General features: G+C 49.2%; 3 protein-coding genes across 3 annotated transcripts; 2 read left to right on the forward strand and 1 right to left on the reverse strand.

Moving 5' to 3' along the window:
- Positions 1 to 5,935: 5,935 nt before the first annotated feature.
- H6S33_010074 (uncharacterized protein) lies at positions 5,936 to 6,253 on the forward strand (the record flags this gene model as incomplete). Its single annotated transcript, XM_044841419.1, has 1 exon — positions 5,936 to 6,253. One exon carries the CDS (start codon positions 5,936 to 5,938, stop codon positions 6,251 to 6,253), a length of 318 nt encoding a protein of 105 aa, XP_044697217.1.
- Positions 6,254 to 10,519: 4,266 nt separating this feature from the next.
- On the reverse strand, positions 10,520 to 14,077 carry H6S33_010075 (uncharacterized protein; the record flags this gene model as incomplete). The annotated part of the gene is made up of 1 exon (XM_044841420.1): positions 10,520 to 14,077. One exon carries the CDS (start codon positions 14,075 to 14,077, stop codon positions 10,520 to 10,522), a length of 3,558 nt encoding a protein of 1,185 aa, XP_044697218.1.
- A 3,255-nt stretch (positions 14,078 to 17,332) lies between these two features.
- On the forward strand, positions 17,333 to 18,373 carry H6S33_010076 (uncharacterized protein; the record flags this gene model as incomplete). The annotated part of the gene is made up of 1 exon (XM_044841421.1): positions 17,333 to 18,373. One exon carries the CDS (start codon positions 17,333 to 17,335, stop codon positions 18,371 to 18,373), a length of 1,041 nt encoding a protein of 346 aa, XP_044697219.1.
- Between the last annotated feature and the right edge of the window lie 556 nt (positions 18,374 to 18,929).

The following is an 18,929-nucleotide window of genomic DNA, read 5'->3' on the forward strand; positions in this document are numbered from 1 at the left end:
GTTTTTGTTCTTGTTTTTTGTTCGTTTGTGTTTGTGTTTGTTGTTTTTCTTTTCTTTCTTTCTTTTTGTTCGGTTCGGTTCGGTTTGTGTTTAGGCGGTTGGGTCGGCGTGCGATAAGTCTTGTACTTCAAAGCAATATAAGTTTCTTCTTCTTCTTCTTCTGTATTCTCCTTGCTCGCTAAGGCTCGCAAAACTTGCTGACAATAAACCTCGCTTCAAAAACACTTTATTTTACTCCTCTCGGTTTACCCTGGTATACCATACCAGGCTGAGCCACTTTGTCCCCGATCGTACGGTCACGTTTTGTTGTTCCAAGCGAAAGAAACCTACGAAAACTGGCTTCTAGCGAAGAATTCTCCAGCCTTGACCTCCCGAAAGGAAGGAAAAGAAACTTATCCGAAACATCACTCTACGCCGCCAGAAGAACTGGACATTCAGTCATGTCGCAGCAAGCTTCGCTCCAGTCCTTTTTCACCCAGTCTTCCCAGCAAGGGACAGCCCCCCCACAGAACAGGAACACTCAGGATCCCAACCCAACCCCATCCGGAGCTCAGGAACAGGAATTCTCCTCGACCTTCGCAACAGAATCCGACTACAATGACCCCTACCAACCGAGAGTGGACTACCTCTACCCGAGCATTGTCCCCCAGGACACTCACACCCAGACGGACCTGAACTACATCACCTGGGCCATCAGACATGCAACCAGCCGGATCTGCCCGCCCTCCGACAGGATTGAAATCCTCGAAGAGCAAACAACTACACTCCGGAGAACTGTGGATACATTGAAACACCAAATTGAGGCCCAAACAAACATGATCACCAACATGCATTCGGCGATTCACGCCCTCCTCAATAAACAACCACAACCGCAACAACCGCAACAACAACAGCAGCAACAACAGCAGCAACAACAACAACAGCAGCAATACCAACAACCACAACAACCGCAACAAAGAAAGAGAACGGCCCCTCCAGCGGTTCCCCAAACAATCCCCCAAGCAGCGCCACAGGAAGCTCCTCAGGCACCCCCACCTGCACCTCCCCAACAAGCCCCACCCCGTGGATGGAAAGCAGGCACCTGGGCCGCCGTGGCCTCGGCACCCGGTCCTGCCCTAGGAAACTTCCAGGTTGTCGAGAGAAGAAAGAAGCCCGCAAAGCCAAAAGCGGACCCCCTCTTCAAACCAGAATATACCAAAATCAACAGAGAAATCATTGTTGAAACCACTGCTCCATCCGACGTTAATCCCTCCGAGATCAGGACCCTAGTCAATGCAAGAATTCAGGACGAATCCTGCCACTTCATCTCAGCAAGGAGAACACCCAAGGATAATTTTATCCTGGAAACAAAGTTCGTCACCCCAGCATCGAAGGCAATGGAATACGCCAAAGAAATTGAGGAGGCTCTCCTCACCCTACAAGTACCAGTCGCTATCATCCGGGCAAACTCCAAATGGTCAAAGTTCCTTATTCACGGAATTCCCACAACGGTCGGAGAAGGCGTCGAGGCAGGACAACTGGTAGCATCTGAAATTAGAAGCAACTATGGAGAAAACTTCCAACTTGCCCAGGTTCCCCGCTGGATCTCCAGAGCAGAGACTCGAATGGAGAAAACCCACTCATCAATGGTCATCGCGCTCCCAGGACAAGTTACAATGGAAACACTAGGAGTTAAGTTCCTATCCCTCTTTAACCGAAGCTGCTACATCGAGGCCTTCCTCCCAACCTTCCCAGACACCCAATGCGCGAAATGCCTTGAATACGGTCACCGCCAGGAGAAATGCAAAAACAACGGGAAATGCGGTCATTGTGCCGGAGACCATCTCACCAGCTTCCACCCATGCAATCAATGCCAGGGAGGATATAGATGCACCCATACCCCAATCAGATGTCTGAACTGTAAAGGAATCCATAAGGCCTCCGACCCAGCATGCCCCGAAAGAGTCAAACGCCGATTCCTCAACAAAGGAAAGGAAAACGCCCCACCTGCTCAAGACCCACCGGCCGCACCCGTCCAAGAGTTGCTTCCGATAGTTCAAGTACCAGCCACCGCCCCAGTCGGAGCCACACCCGTTCCCGAAGACGACCAACACATGACAAATAATGCTTAGGCCTCGAACCACCGCGCTCGCACATCAACTCAATTGTGCACGGAGCGAACTTATTACCAAGGCGGCGGTAGAAGAAGCGGAAACTGACTCTAGCATTTATTTCCTATTATTACAAGAACCATGGACCTCAGCAGAGGGATTCCTACCAGAATCAAACCTCTTTTATATTTTTACAGCCAGCAACACCAATACAAAATGCGCAACATACGTCCGCAAACATGCCAACCTCAAACCAAAACACCACTACACAAACAATAATTTTATAGTATCGATTACGGTAGAAATCCAGAACAAGAAAACCCAAATCCTAAATATATACTCCCCAGGCCGAAGCGGCCCCTTTGCCCAAATAGCAAAAACAATCCAAACCCTCGACAACTGTCTAGTAATGGGAGACTTCAACTGCCATCATCAAATGTGGTACGGAGTATCATCACATGAATACAGAAACAACATCCGAGCAGACCGCGCCAAAGGTGCACGGCTAAAACAATGGATAACTCGACAGAAACTGACCCTCCTGAATGAACCAGGCGTCTTTACGCACTTCCCCAGAGACAGAGGAAAAAGGCCTACAATTATCGACCTCACACTTGTAAAAGGCCCAACTCTCGACCACAACCTACGATGGAGCACCGAACCCTATGGAGCAGGCTCAGATCACGGGAGAACCTCCGTTCACTTACACTTGGAAAAACCACCTTTTGTACCTAGACGAATGTGGCGACAAACAGACTGGAAGCTATTGGAGAACCATATGTCAAACATTTCCATCCCTGCAGAGGCATGGGAAACCAAGGAACATACGGAACAAACTGTCGATTTCTTCCTAGAACTGGTCAGGTCAACAGTCAGGATAGTAACACCACTCTCGAAGGAGGGGGTAAGAGCCAACTCCTGGTGGTCAGAGGAAATGAAACAAATGAAGGCAAGGGTAAACGCAGCAGAAAGGAAAGCGAGAAACACAAGGAAACCCAATCATGTGGAGGAACACCGGAAGGTTTGCAGAGAATGGACAGTCATGATCCGGAAAGCAAAAGCGGACCAGCGGGAAAAGACGATAAACGAGGCGAAAGGTAGTGAGGTCTGGAGAATGCTAAACGCAGGAAGGAGAAGAGACACAATCATACCAACCATACAAGGTGAAGAAACGTTTGCGGGGAAGTGTCAAGCTCTAAGAGCCCAACTTTTCCCCTCAAAACGGACGTCCCCCGACCATCCCTCTCTAAACATTAGACCCCCCTCTTTTGACCTTAGCAACACCTTCGACATAGTCAACCCCGAAGAACTTAATAAAGCAATCGACTCCTGTCCAGCGCACTCGGCAACCGGCCCGGATGGTATTCCCTACACATTTATTAAAGCAATAGTCAGAGCAAACACAACTCTAATTCAGGACATGTTCTCCGCCATGCTCCGGGACGGAGTACACCCAGCTGAATGGAAAATAGCTAAGTGTATCCCGATCCCGAAACCCGGCAAAGCAAACTATCATGAAGCAAAAGCCTACCGGCCCATTTCCCTTCTACAATGCTTCAGCAAAATCCTAGAGAAGATAGTGGCTCGAAGACTCTGCACCGCTGGAGAAATCCTAGGCACACTCTCAGCGAATCAATTTGGAGGAAGACCAACCATCTCGGCAATCGACACCCTCCTGAAAACCTTAACACCAATACAACAAAACCTACTACTGAAAAACAGTACCGGAATCGCTCGGCGAGACAGACCAGCGATCCTAACCAACGATATCCAAGGAGCATTTAACTGTGTCGACCACCTACTCCTCGCGGAAATCATGCACCAACAAAAATTCCCTACCTACTTAACAGAATGGTGCAAGGAATTCAACACCGGCAGACAACTACAGTTCCAATTTAACCATGAGCTAGAGGAACCACAGCCCTATGATTCTGGAGTGCCGCAAGGTAGCCCCATGTCCCCAGTACTATTTATGATCTATGCCGGAGTAATCCTGGACCCAACAAGCAGCCCGAAAGAGATGGACACTACATACATCGATGACGATGCGCTGGTGCAAATATCCAAAACACCAGGCTTCACAATCAAGAGAATGGAGGAACGAATGAGAGAAAGACTAATAAAAGCCGAGCCACTCCAAATTAAATACGACCCGGATAAATCCGACCTGATCTTCTTCCGGCCCACCACATCATCCACACAACAACCGCGACTTCCAGTTAAAATCAACAATACCAATATATATTGCAAGGAAAGGCTGAAATATGTAGGAGTCTGGATAGATCCGACCCTCTCCTTCCGGCCCCACATCGAAGCAGCGATCGCAAAAGGCCTGAAAGCCCTCCACCAGATTCGAAACACTGCCCGCCAGCCAGGCATAACAGTTAAAACAATTCACCACCTTATAACACAAGGCTTCCTCCCAAGTCTGCTCTATGGATCCGAGGCTTGGTGGACTGGCGCAGACCACATTATAAGATCCCTCGAACCACTATACAATGAAGCCTCCCGGGTCATTACAGGCCTACCACGATGGACTAAGAGAGCTAAACTCCTTCGAGAAGCAGGCCTACCCCCCCTAGAACACCTCCTGACATATCGCTCAAGAAAGTACGGAACCAGAATACTCTGCACCGATGCAACCCACCCCAACAATGAATCCCTGATCGAGCTCCTGCCATACAGAGAAGCAAACATCAAAGGGACAGGCCTGCACCGAATCGCCTCCCTCTTACTCCCACACCAAACACCCGGAAATACGAGAGACAAGTGGAACCAAAATAAACTACTACGCGACCAACTGTTAGAAGAATGGAATACACAACCAATACCTAACTACCACCATCGGGGGGAATTCCGCCCCCCTCCCAAGATTGCGAAACTTACTCTCACAGAAGCGAAAAAGGTTTTTCGAATTCGATGTCAAACCACCCGAATCGACAAACACGCAGTACACACAGACCCCGAACCATGCCAGTGTGGTATGGAAAACTCAGCGAAACACACACTCATCGAATGCCCAGCGTGGGCTCGAATCCGCGTCCCTCTGATAGAGAAAATCCCCGGAGCGATGACCTGGGAAAACTGGATGTTTACAAACCTGAGAACGGACCTCATCCTACAATTTGCAAAGAAATCTCAACTCTCGAAATGGTACGAGTCGGCGGAGGCGGAAGCGGACCTGGAAGAGGGGATGGAAGAAAATGACTAGGGACAGGATTAGGAAGGGAAGTTTCCTTTTATCTGTTATTTTTTGTCTTTGTTTTTAATTTTGTTTTTCGATGGATCCAGCGCTTGAGTCCGCTGAGGTAGGTTATCTTTCCTTGTCGTTGGATTTCTTTGATTGCGTGTTGTCTTTGAAATTTCTTGACTTTGTTCGTGTTCGTTTTGTTCTTGTTTGTTTGTTTGTTTGGGTTCGTTGCTTTTCTTTCTCTTTTTCTTTTCGGTTCGGTTCGGTTTTGTTTTTAGGCGGTTGGATCGGCGTGCGATAAGTCTTGTACTTCAAAGCAATATAAGTTTCTTCTTCTTCTTCTGTATTCTACTCGCTCGCCTCTGGCTCGCAAAACTTCCTGACAATAAATCTCGCTTCGAAAAACATTTTATTATCGTATACTTTACTTGCTCTACCTTTTACTTCTCATTACTTTGGTTTACCCTGGTATACCATACCAGGCTGAACCACCTCGTCCCTGACCGTACGGTCGCGTTTGTTGTTCCAAGCGAAAGAAACCCTACGAAAACTGGCTTCTAGCGAAGAATTCTCCAGCCTTGACCTCCCGAAAGGAAGGAAAAGAAACTTATCCGAAACATCACTCTACGCAGCCAGAAGAACCGGACATTCAGTTATGTCGCAGCAAGCTTCACTCCAGTCCTTCTTCACCCAGTCTTCCCCACAAGGGACAGCCCCCCCACAGAACAGGAACACTCAGGATCCCGACCCAACCCCATCCGGAACACAGGAGCAGGAATTTTCCTCGACCTTCGCAACAGAATCTGACTACAATGACCCATACCAACCGAGAATTGACTATCTCTATCCGAGCACTGTCCCCCATACTACGCACACCCAGACAGACCTAAACTACATCACCTGGGCCATTAGACATGCAACCAGCCGGATCTGCCCACCCTCCGACAGGATTGAAATCCTTGAAGAGCTGTAACGGGGGTCTCTTCTAAGAAGAATAGAATAAAGTAAAATAGAGACGGCCGTGCAAGATAGACAATCAGGTTGCAGTTTATTCAAAGATACTATCGCTAGAACTCAATAATCTTTAAGGGCTCTGCTACCGATAAGAACTTGGTTTTTCTTTCTGATGAAGACTGGAGAGAACAGGACTGAAGGGCGAGAATGAACCTGAGTACTTATACTCCGAAGGCCTCTATTCTCTGCTCCTAACTCCTTACTAAGTTCCAGTGGAGCCTTTCCTCGGTGCCGGAAACAATACCACCGCTACCCCGCTTTTCTCTAAGCGTCAGCAGGTGTTTCCGATACCCAAGGCAATCACCCTTAGTCAAAGCCTTTGTAACACCTGCAGCCTTGGTTGCCACGCAACCGAGGGCCTGCATGAATGAGCTGCCGCTCAGGTGTAAGCTTAATCATTGCTGTAGAGCTTTCGCTTATTGTAGACTTCCCTAGGATAGTCCCTGCCCTTCGGTGGACTCATAATGCTTTGGAGGATACAGAGGATCACCGGGCAATCAGAGCTTCACTCTGGCCGGTCTTCTAGTCACTGGCGAGGCATAGACTCGTCAGTCATTGCTCCCGTGAATAGATCCCCTTCCTAGCGCCCGGAATGTAGTTACTCTAACAGCTGGTAGCTAACCACACTGCCGGTACTTGCATATCACCGTGCAACTGGCTTCTAACAATAACTCTCAGCATGTAACCGGGCCCTGTATGTACTCATACACCAGACAGTTGAAATGGCTCCGTTACAACAACTTTATAGTATCGATTACGGTAGAAATCCAGAATAAGAAAACCCAAATCCTAAACATATACTCCCCAGGCCGAAGTGGCCCCTTCGCCCAAATAGCAAACACAATCCAAACCCTCGACAACTGCCTAGTAATGGGAGACTTCAACTGCCACCACCAAATGTGGTACGGAGTAACCTCACATGAATACAGAAACAACATTCGAGCAGACCGCGCTAATGGTGCACGGCTAAAACAATGGATAACCCGACAAAGACTGACCCTCCTGAATGAACCAGGAGTCTATACGCATTTCCCTAGAGACAGAGGGAAAAGGCCCACAATTATCGACCTTACATTTATAAAAGGACCAGTACTTGACCACAACCTACGATGGAGCACTGAACCCTATGGAGCGGGCTCAGACCAAGGGAGAACCTCCGTCCACCTACACTTGGAAAAACCACCCTTTGTACCAAGATGATTGTGGCAACAAACAGACTGGAAGCTATTGGATAACTACATATCAAATCTTTCCCTCCCCGCAGAGGCATGGGAAACCAAGGAACACACAGAACAAACGGTCGAATTCTTCCTAGAACTGGTCAAGTCAACAATCAATATAGTAACGCCACTCTCGAAGGAGGGTGTAAGAGCCAATTCCTGGTGGTCAGACGAGATGAAACAAATGAAGGCAAGGGTAAACTCGGCAGAAAGGAAGGCGAGAAATACGAGGAAACCCAACCACGTGGAGGAGCACCGGAAGGCATGTAGAGAATGGACAGTCATGATCCGGAAGGCAAAAGCGGACCAGCGGGAAAAAACGATGAATGAAGCGAAAGGTAGTGAGGTCTGGAGTGTTACGGGCATGCCAAGCATTTACGAGAAAAGGCTGGTAGATACCCCAATACCCTCTGCACGCTAACGTCAACTCTGGACCGCACCCGCGGGGTGTGGTGCGACCAAAATACGACCAAAATACGGAGTCATAAAAAACACGTTTTCGACCCCAATAATAACCCCTGGAGCATCAAACCACCGGAGGGGAGTGCTTTGGTACCGGTGGATATATGAGGGACAGCTGGAAGCAATCGGATCGAAGATCAGATCACTCGGAGCGAATCGGCGCAAGCTACCAGCCGACCGAGTACCTATCGGCGGTACCTATGGGCATGAGAGGACTCTGCTATGTGGAAAAGCGATGTGGGAAGAGGCCTGAGTAGGTAGCTTTGCAGTCCGAGACCTACAAGTAGCCGAAGCTGACGATTATCCACCAGACGGCCGATGGAGAGGAAACATCGACAGGGAAACGTGCATTAGAGTGGGTAAATAGGTTGAGGGGTTTCAGCGGGTTTAGGAGTTTGGGTTACGGACTTAGGAGTTAAATGTTCTTGGTTGTTTTTCAGGGTCTCGGGTAGGCCCCGAGTGTATTCTGTATTATTAGTAGACTGGGTCCTCGAGACATAAGCGAGGGATATAAATACTGTGTCATTTACTGACTAGCCAAATCATTATCGGCGAAATCAGAGTCTTAACAATATAAATCGTTGATACGCGAGTTACAACTTTATTTGACTATACTTTTGGAAATACTTTATTCTATCGTGACTTCGAACTCTACCTGAACTATTACGTCGAAGACGGTCGAAGCATCATACGCTAACTCTAGTGAATCTTTGTTGATAACGTAGCTCGCGGGGCCCGTATCGGATCAGGGAGATTCATACTCGACGTTGACTGAAGAGACCTTGGAGACTTCTACCTTTGTAGCTGTTAGCCGAACTCTGAGCTCTGCGTAGTGTACTCTTGTGGTCTGGTACGCATCCCTCACAGTATATTGTTACTCACAAGTTCACTTGGAGTAACGAAGTCACCTCAAAAAGAAGAACTATCATCATTATCCCTATCACAATGACTGCCAGAAGGGATAATTATTTCATAGATACCTCGGCCGTAACTGAGGAGGCCGGGGAAGATTCTATGGTAATATCGAGGGCTGCTAGCCCAGATCCCCTACTTACGGGAGGACCCTCTACACAAACTATGCAATCGAGTAAACGCTCTGCTCAAGCCCAGTTCGTGAGGAATATGCAGGAGTTTTTGGATACCCATGAGGCACAAATGAGGTATCTTGGTGCAGCTGGACAGGCCGTTTGGCAGCAGCTACAAAACCTCCAGGAACAAGTCCAAGGGAGTGGGCAAATCCTGGACAAGAAAGTACGGCAAGAAGCCATTGCCCAAAAACAACATCTCGAATCGCTCTTCGAGCTCGTGGAAAATGTTCGACAAGTACAAGAAGCTGCACGAGCCGGCGACCACGAGGTTCTGCATCGTAACCATCGGAATACCCAGAATCAACTGGCGGAGGCGGAGCGACAACTGAGGATCGCAAGAGAAGAGCGGGAGCAGGAGTGTGAGGGATGCGTACCAGACCACAAGAGTACACTACGCAGAGCTCAGAGTTCGGCTAACAGCTACAAAGGTAGAAGTCTCCAAGGTCTCTTCAGTCAACGTCGAGTATGAATCTCCTTGATCCGATACGGGCCCCGCGAGCTACGTTATCAACAAAGATTCACTAGAGTTAGCGTATGATGTTCGACCATCTTCGACGTAATAGTTCAGGTAGAGTTCGAAGTCACGATAGAGTAAAGTATTTCCAAAAGTATAGTCAAATAAAGTTGTAACTCGCGTATCAACGATTTATATTGTTAAGACTCTGATTTCGCCGATGATGGTTTGGCTAGTCAGTGAATGACACAGTATTTATATCCCTCGCTTATGTCTCGAGGACCCAGTCTACTAATAATACAGAATACACTCGGGGCCTACCCAAGACCCTGAAAAACAACCAAGAACATTTAACTCCTAAGTCCGTAACCCAAACTCCTAAACCCGCTGAAACCCCTCAACCTATTTACCCACTCTAATGTACGTTTCCCTGTCGATGTTTCTTCTCCATCGGCCGTCTGGTGGATAATCGTCAGCGTCGGCTACTCGTAGGTCTTGGACGGCAAGGCTACCTACTCAGGCCTCTTCCCACATCGCTTTCCCACATAGCAGAGTCCTCTCATGCCCATAGGTACCGCCGATAGGTACTCGGTCGGCTGGTAGCTTGCGCCGATTCGCTCCGAGTGATCCGATCTTCGATCCGATTGCTTCCAGCTGTCCCTCATATATCCACCGGTACCAAAGCACTCCCCTCCGGCGGTTTGACGCTCCGGGGGTTATTATTGGGGTCGAAAACGTATTTTTTATAACTCCGTGTTTTGGTCGTATATTGGTCGCACCACACCCCGCGGGTGCGGTCCAGAGTTGACGTTAGCGTACAGAGGGTATTGGGGTATCTACTGGCCTTTTCATAAATGCTTGGCATGCCCGTAACAGCTTACCCCCCTTCCAGGGTGTCACGTCTCGGGACATCTTCTGACAGACTATGGTTCCAGTAAACCTGCTCCACATATCACCCGCGGTGTCTGTGGAGGGGAAGGACTTAGCCCCGTAGGGTACCTCTATAGTCTCAGGCGTTGGTCCTTCACGGCCTTGGGGTTCCTTCGATGAAAGTCGCAAACTAGGTCAAGTACCTCCTCATTCATAGCGTCCATGACTTGGTATGTACAGTCGCTCATCGAATAGCCCCGCCATTTCACCAGGTATTCCACTAATCCTCTTCTACTTTTCCGGCTTCCCACGATACTTTCCACTTCGTACAGTACCTCTCCATCTTTATCGATATCTTCAGGAGTTGGGGGACGTTGTTCACGGCCTGGGATACTGCTCTGTCGGTAATGTTCCAAGAGTTCGATGTGGAACACGTTATGGATTTTGACTTGTGGTGGCAGTTCCAATTCGCAGGCTCGTTTCCCGGCTAGTCGGACAATCTTAAACGGGCCGAGCTTCTTATGACCGAGTTTCTTGGTAGAGCGACGTGTCTTAATATTGGTCGCGTTGAGCATAACCACGTCTCCTATCTTGAAGTTAGACGGTTCGTCCCTTTTCCGATCATAGTATTTCCCCATCTTCTCCCTGGTGTCTGTCAAGCGGGCGAAAGCAGAATCGTGGACCCCTCGGATAAAGTGAGCGTACAGGTCACTGGTTGGGTTGACCACTTCGGCTTCCGTCGACCAGTTGGTTCTTGGGTTGTAACCGTAATTGGTATAGAACGGAGATTGACCCGTGGCGGTGGTAACCGAGTTGTTGTAAGCATACTCCGCCAATGGGAGTAGCTCTGCCCAATCATCTTGCTCGTAATTACAGAACGCTCGTAGATAGTGCTCGAGGGTTTGGTTGACCCGCTCTGTTTGCCCATCGGTCTGAGGGTGGAAAGCCGTACTCATTCTTATCCTCACGTCCAATAATTCCATAAGGGATGCCCAGAAGCTTGAAGTAAACTTGGCGTCCCTGTCGGACACTATATCAAGAGGCAGCCCATGGGGTCGCCAGATTTGACCGAGGAATATCTTCGCTAAATCCTGCGCGGTCGTTTCTGCTACTAGGGGAATGAAATGCGACATCTTCGAGAACCTATCGACTACTACCCAAATTTGGTTGTATCCTTTCGATTCCGGTAACTGCACGATAAAGTCCATTGATATCGATTGCCAGACAGAATGTGGTGTGGACAATGGTAGAAGCGCACCGTATTTCTTATGGCGGCTGGGTTTGTTGCGTTGGCACTCGTCACATGACCGAACGTAATCATCAATGCACTCGTTCATTTTTGGCCAATAGAAGTTACGCGTAATAAGTTCCAAAGTTTTGTCTTGTCCAAAGTGTCCTGCCACCTTCAAGTCGTGTTCTGCCTGCGCTATTCGGATCTTGATACGGTCGTCTGCCGGAATGTAGAGTCGGTTCTTATAGAAGAGTAGCCCGTCTTTCTCAGCGATATCCTTCATTTCCCCCAGCTTCTCTCCCTGCTCAACTCTCTCTTTCAATCCTATCCATGTCGGGTCTCCCGATGCCGCCTGCCTGACATGATCCAGAAAATTCTTAGACCAGTCAATCACCCCCTTGGAGGCAAGCGACACCGCTGATACCACAAACTCTTCTTCCGCCAACTGTCCGGGCTTAAAGAACCTGTCTATCGGCTGTTTCCCAAGCATGCCTCCCCCTTCAGGACGGTACTCCGGCCGTCGCGATAGTGCATCTGCCTTCCCATTTTTGGTTCCCGGGCGGTAAATAATTTTGAAATCAAATTCCGCCAAAGACTCAGCCCACCTTGCCTGTCGTCGGTTAAGAACCTTGGTTGTAGAGAAGTACTCTAAGTTCTTGTGATCTGTATAGACGAGGACCGTTCGGCTAGGTCCTTCGAGATAGTGACGCCATTGCTTGAAGGCTGACACAATTCCTAGCATTTTCTTACCCCAGACGTCGTAATTGAGTTCCGCTGGGTTAAGTTTTCGAGAATAAAAGGCAACAGGGTGAGTCTTTCCGTCAATAACCTGGGATAGAATTGCGGCAATAGCAAAATCACTTGCGTCCGTTTCCACGATAGTCTGGCGGTCTGGAGCGAAGTGGACCAAGATCGGCGCAGACGTAAATAGGGTTTTGAGTTTTTCGAAGGCTGCTTGAGCCGTCATAGACCAGACAAAGTTCTTAGCATCACCCCTGAGACAATCGGTAATGGGTTTACAGACCCCGGAGAAATTGTGGATAAACCTTCTGTAGAAGTTGGCAAAGCCCATGAAGATCTGTACTTCCTGAACGCTGCGCGGGGCTTGCCAATTCGTAACAGACATGACCTTATCCAGTGCCATGGTGACGCCTACTGGGGCAAGGATGTATCCGAGGAACTCGATTTCAGTGAGTTCGAAGAACGATTTCTTCGGGTTGGCGACCAGGTTGTATTCTTGTAGCCTGCTAAGTACTTTGCCGACCAGCTCCCTGTGCTCCTCTCGAGACTTGCTATATATTAGGATATCATCAAGGTATACTACTACACCTTGATCCAAGAATTCCCTCAGCGCATCATTCATCATGTTCTGGAAGGTCGCCGGCGCGTTTGCCAGCCCAAAAGGCATGACGAGGTACTGAAAATGCCCGTACCGTGTACGAAATGCTGTTTTCCACTCGTCGCCGTCTTTGATCCTGATGAGGTTGTAACCTTCCTTCAGGTCAATCTTCGAGAAGATAACCGCGCCTGCCACTCGGTCTCGCAGCTCATCCATAAGCGGTAACAGATACCTGTTCTTAATGGACACTCGGTTAAGTCCACGGTAGTCAACGCAAAGTCGCAGACTACCGTCCTTCTTCTTCACAAATAGGATTGGGGCTCCTGCCGGGGATTTGCTCGGCCTAATCTTTCCCAATCGCAACATTTTGTCCAGGTATTCCCGAAGCACCTTCAGCTCGACTTCGGATAGGGAGTAGACGGGTCCCCATGGTGGCTGCTTTCCTAGTTCGATGTCTATCGCATGGTCGTAGGATCGATGCGGTGGTAATTTGTCTGCTTCCGATGGTAGGAAGACTTTAAGGAACCCATGGAGCCAAGAGGGAAGAGTTTCACGGAGGTTAACTGATTCATCTTCCAAAAGACTAATGCTACCGATGAATTGGGCCTCCGGATCGTCCAATACACTCTCGTCCATTTCTATTTGAGGTTCCTTATCAGTGAAGCATCGACTCTTGCAGTTCTCGCCATCGTAGGAAACTTCCCCATTTGCCCTTATAACCGGCTTATGTTCTTTCAACCACCAGTTCGGTGTTATCGCATCGATGCCAAGTGGGAGAGGGGCGATCTCGAATGACAACTGTGTTTGATGCCCCCTTGACATTATAATTAATGGTTGTGTAAAGGCGTGTCCCGTGCCCTTCATAACTTCTCCCGTAAATCCAAATACCCGGGCCGGGACGTCTCGCTTCACCTTCGGGACCTCAAAACTATCAACAAAAACAGCAGACAAAACAGGACCAGTTGCACCAGTATCCAACAACACCTTACAAGGTAAACATTTTTTCGCAAAACAAAGGAACTGATTAACGATAGGTCGAGGACCGTGAATGGGTTCCTCCAAAACTTTCTGTTTTTTCTCCGGTTGGGACGCTCTCCCTTCCTGCCTTTTTCTTTTCATATTTTTTTTGTTGTTTTCCGTCAGTGATAACATAGCAATCTGGGGATACTCCTGACCTGACTCATCAGAGTCCCCTTCTAAAAACCCCTATCGAAATCCATTTCAGATTCCGATCCACGTTCTCGCACAAACGCTTGCCCACTGGTGTACTCCGCAGCAGCCGTAGCAGCCGGCTTCCTAGCACGGTGCCTCATTCGCTTTCTCTGAGGTTGGGGTTCCGGTGGTTCCATGTCGTGGTCGCCATCGTCATCGCGGGTACGCTTTCGGGATAAAGAGGAGATAGATGCACTGCTGTTAACATCTGAACGACACCATTTCCAAAGATGACCCTTTCGGCCACATCGCACGCAGACACCATCGGTCTTTCGCTGGTCTCGGACTGGCTGTGGAACTCCTTTGGTGGCTTCGTCGTAGTCCTGGTATATTGGTTTGTTTCCAGACTTATTCTTGCTGGTGCTCTTCTTATCTTGTCCTTTTTCCTTCTCCTCAGTCTGAGCCCTCCCCTTAATCTTAAACCCCTTATCCTTCTGCGGCGAGTTCCCACCATTACTCGACTCCCTTCCTCTCGACTCCGCCTTCCCCAACATCTTCATCTGCTCTTGATAAGCCTCGTGAGCCTTGCCGGCTCGTTCCAACTGTTGGATGTACTCGGAGTCATCCTCGGTTGGATCGAAGCGTGAGTGGCGCTCCCGGATTTCATTTGGTAGCCCTTGGAGCAAGGCGGCGCGATAGGATGCTCCTTTCATCTGAGCATGCTGGTTCATGATCTCCATCCTTGTCAGGTAGTCCCCGATGTTAGCAGAGTACTTAAACTGCTGCATCTTCATCGCGTTTTCCATAGCTTCCTGAGTGCTTAGGAAACGTTTTCTGATTTCCTGACGGAACCGAGTCCAAGTGGCGTAGTCCGCGGCTGCCGGACCTAGCATCTTGGTCTCGATATATTCCATAAACCATTCCTTTGCCAACCCACACTTATATGTTCCTGCGAACAGTACCTTATTTCTGTCCGTTCGGAACTTCTTCGGCTTCTGCTCGAAGTAGATCTCGCACTCCATGAGCCAATGCCGCAGGTTATGCTTTCGGGCATTATCGAACTCAAAGGGTATTTTGGCGAGCGAATCTACCATATCGTCGTCCTCAGGCGGCTCCGAATTTCGGTTCCCGCCTCGGTTCATTCTCCAATTCTTCCGACCATGCGACCATTCGCTGTTATCGTCGTCATCGTCTTCGGAAGGTTCTGGGTCTCCCCCAAGGTTTCCTCTTGGTGGGTTTCGGGGAGGTAGATTTCCACCATTCCCTCCTACTGGAGCAGCTCCTACTGGTCACCTGCCACTATTTCCCTGCACTGGGCCGGCGTCCTCCGGTTGCTTGCCTCCATTTCCTCCAACTGGACCAGCTTCTTCTGGTTGCTTGCCGTTCCCTGATGTTTGGGGGCCAGCATTTTGGGGGTTCTTGCCATTGCCAACAGGAACCGTTCGGGGTGCATCAGGGTCTAAAGGAGCACTAGCCACGGAAGGTGCTACTGACAGATGTTGTCGCAGTAGTTCCTCCATCTCGGCTATCCGTTGGTTTCTTTCCTCATCGGACCGCTTGAATTGCGCAAACAAAGCTCGTTGCTCCCCTTTTTCCTGCTCCCGCTCTTCTCTCACCATCCTCAGTTGTCGCTCCGCCTCCTGTAGTTGGGTCTGGGTTTGATGATGACTTCGCTCCAGAACCTCATGGTCGGCGGCTCGTGCAGCCTCTTGTACTTGTCGGACATTGGCGACGAGCTCAAAGAGCGATTCAAGATGTTGTTTTTGGGCAATGGCTTCTTGCCGTACCTTCTTGTCCAGGATTTGCCCACTCCCTTGGACTTGTTCCTGGAGGTTTTGTAGCTGCTGCCAAACGGCCTGTCCAGCTGCACCAAGATACCTCATTTGTGCCTCATGGGTATCCAAAAACTCCTGCATATTCCTCACGAACTGGGCTTGAGCAGAGCGTTTACTCGATTGCCTAGTTTGTGTAGAGGGTCCTCCCGTAAGTAGGGGATCTGGGCTAGCAGCCCTTGATATTACCATAGAATCTTCCCCGGCCTCTTCAGTTACGGCCGAGGTATCTATGAAATAATTATCCCTTCGGGTAGTCATTGCGATAGGGGATAATGATGATAGTTTTTTTTTTTTGAGGTGACTTCGTTACTACAAGTGAACTTGTGAGTAACAATATACTGTGAGGGATGCGTACCAGACCACAAGAGTACACTACGCAGAGCTCAGAGTTCGGCTAACAGCTACAAAGGTAGAAGTCTCCAAGGTCTCTTCAGTCAACGTCGAGTATGAATCTCCTTGATCCGATACGGGCCCCGCGAGCTACGTTATCAACAAAGATTCACTAGAGTTAGCGTATGATGTTCGACCGTCTTCGACGTAATAGTTCAGGTAGAGTTCGAAGTCACGATAGAGTAAAGTATTTCCAAAAGTATAGTCAAATAAAGTTGTAACTCGCGTATCAACGATTTATATTGTTAAGACTCTGATTTCGCCGATGATGGTTTGGCTAGTCAGTAAATGACACAGTATTTATATCCCTCGCTTATGTCTCGAGGACCCAGTCTACTAATAATACAGAATACACTCGGGGCCTGCCCGAGACCCTGAAAAACAATCAAGAACATTTAACTCCTAAGTCCGTAACCCAAACTCCTAAACCCGCTAAAACCCCTCAACCTATTTACCCACTCTAATGCACGTTTCCCTGTCGATGTTTCCTCTCCATCGGCCGTCTGGTGGATAATCGTCAGCGTCGGCTACTCGTAGGTCTTGGACGGCAAGGCTACCTACTCAGGCCTCTTCCCACATCGCTTTCCCACATAGCAGAGTCCTCTCATGCCCATAGGTACCGCCGATAGGTACTCGGTCGGCTGGTAGCTTGCGCCGATTCGCTCCGGGTGGTCCGATCTTCGATCCGATTGCTTCCAGCTGTCCCTCATATATCCACCGGTACCAAAGCACTCCCCTCCGGCGGTTTGACGCTCCGGGGGTTATTATTGGGGTCGAAAACGTATTTTTTATAACTCCATCTTTTGGTCGTATATTGGTCGCACCACACCCCGCGGATGCGGTCCAGAGTTGACGTTCGCGTGCAGAGGGTATTGGGGTATCTACTGGCCTTTTCATAAATGCTTGACATGCCCGTAACAAGGAGAAAGGAGAACAACGGGCTTTATTTGCGCAATTCAAGGAGTCCGATGAGGCAAGAAACCAACGGATAGCCGAGATGGAGGAACTACTGCGACAACATCTGTCAGTAGCACCTTCCGTGGCCAGTGCTCCCTTAGATCCTAATGCACCCCGAACGGTTCCTGTTGGCGATGACAAGAACCCCCAAAATGCTGGCCCTCAAACATCAGGGAATGGCAAGCAACCAGAAGGAGCTCGCCCAGTTGGTGGAAATGGAGGCAAGCAACCGGAGGACGCCGGCCCAGTGCAGGGAAACAGTGGCAGGCGACCGGTAGGAGCTGCTCCAGTAGGAGGGAATGGTGGAAATCAACCTCCCCGAAACCCACCAAGAGGTAACCTTGGGGTAGATCCAGAACCTTCCGACGACAATGACGACGATAACAGCGAATGGTCGCACGGTCGGAAGAATTGGAGAATGAACCGAGGCGGGAACCGAAATTCGGAGCCGCCTGAGGACGACGATATGGTAGATTCGCTCGCCAAAATACCCTTTGAGTTCGATAATGCCCGAAAGCATAACCTGCGGCATTGGCTCATGGAGTGCGAGATCTACTTCGAGCAGAAGCCGAAGAAGTTCCGAACGGACAGAAATAAGGTACTGTTCACAGGAACATATAAGTGTGGTTTGGCAAAGGAATGGTTTATGGAATATATCGAGATCAAGATGCTAGTTCCGGCAGCCGCGGACTACGCCACTTGGACTCGGTTCCGTCAGGAGATCAGAAAACGCTTCTTAAGTACTCAGGAAGCTATGGAAAACGCGATGAAGATGCAGCAGTTTAAATACTCGGCTAACATCGGCGACTACCTGACGAGGATGGAGATAATGAACCAACATGCCCAGATGAAAGGGGCATCATATCGCGCTGCCCTGCTCCAAGGGTTACCAAATGAAATCCGAGAGCGCCACTCACGCTTCGATCCAACCGACGACGACTCCGAGTATATCCAACAGTTGGAAGGAGCCGGCAAGGCTCACGAGGCTTATCAAGAGCAGATGAAGATGTTGGGGAAGGCGGAGTCGAGAGGAAGGGAGTCGAGTAATGGTGGGAACTCGCGGCAGAAGGAGAAGGTGTAACGGGGGTTCTTTCTAAGAGAAATAGAATCGGATAGAATAGAGACGGCCGTGCAAGATAGACAATCAGGTTGCAGATTATTCAAAGATACTATCGCTAGAACTCAATAATCTTTAAGGGCTCTGCTACCGATAAGAACTTGGTTTTCTTTCTGATGAAGACTGGAGAGAACAGGACTGAAGGGCGAGAATGAACCTGAGTACTTATACTCCAAAGGCCTCTATTCTCTGCTCCTAACTCCTTACTAAGTTCCGTTGGGCCTTTCCTCAGTACCGGAAACAATACCACCGCTACCCCGCTTTTCTCTAAGCGTTAGCAGGTGTTTCCGATACCCAAGGCAACCACCCTTAGTCAAAGCCTTTGTAACACCTGCAGCCTTGGTTGCCACACAACCGAGGGCCTGCATGAATGAGCTGCCGCTCAGGTGTAAGCTTAATCATTGCTGTAGAGCTTTCGCTTATTGTAGACTTCCCTAGCATAGTCCCTGCCTCTTTGGCGGTCATACAATGCTCAGAGGATATAGAGGATCACCGGACAATCAGAGCTTCACTCTGGCCG

The sequence above is a fragment of the Morchella sextelata genome (genome assembly GCF_020137385.1).
Source record: "Morchella sextelata strain SCLS chromosome Unknown scls_4, whole genome shotgun sequence".
In the NCBI taxonomy this organism is placed as follows: domain Eukaryota; kingdom Fungi; phylum Ascomycota; class Pezizomycetes; order Pezizales; family Morchellaceae; genus Morchella; species Morchella sextelata.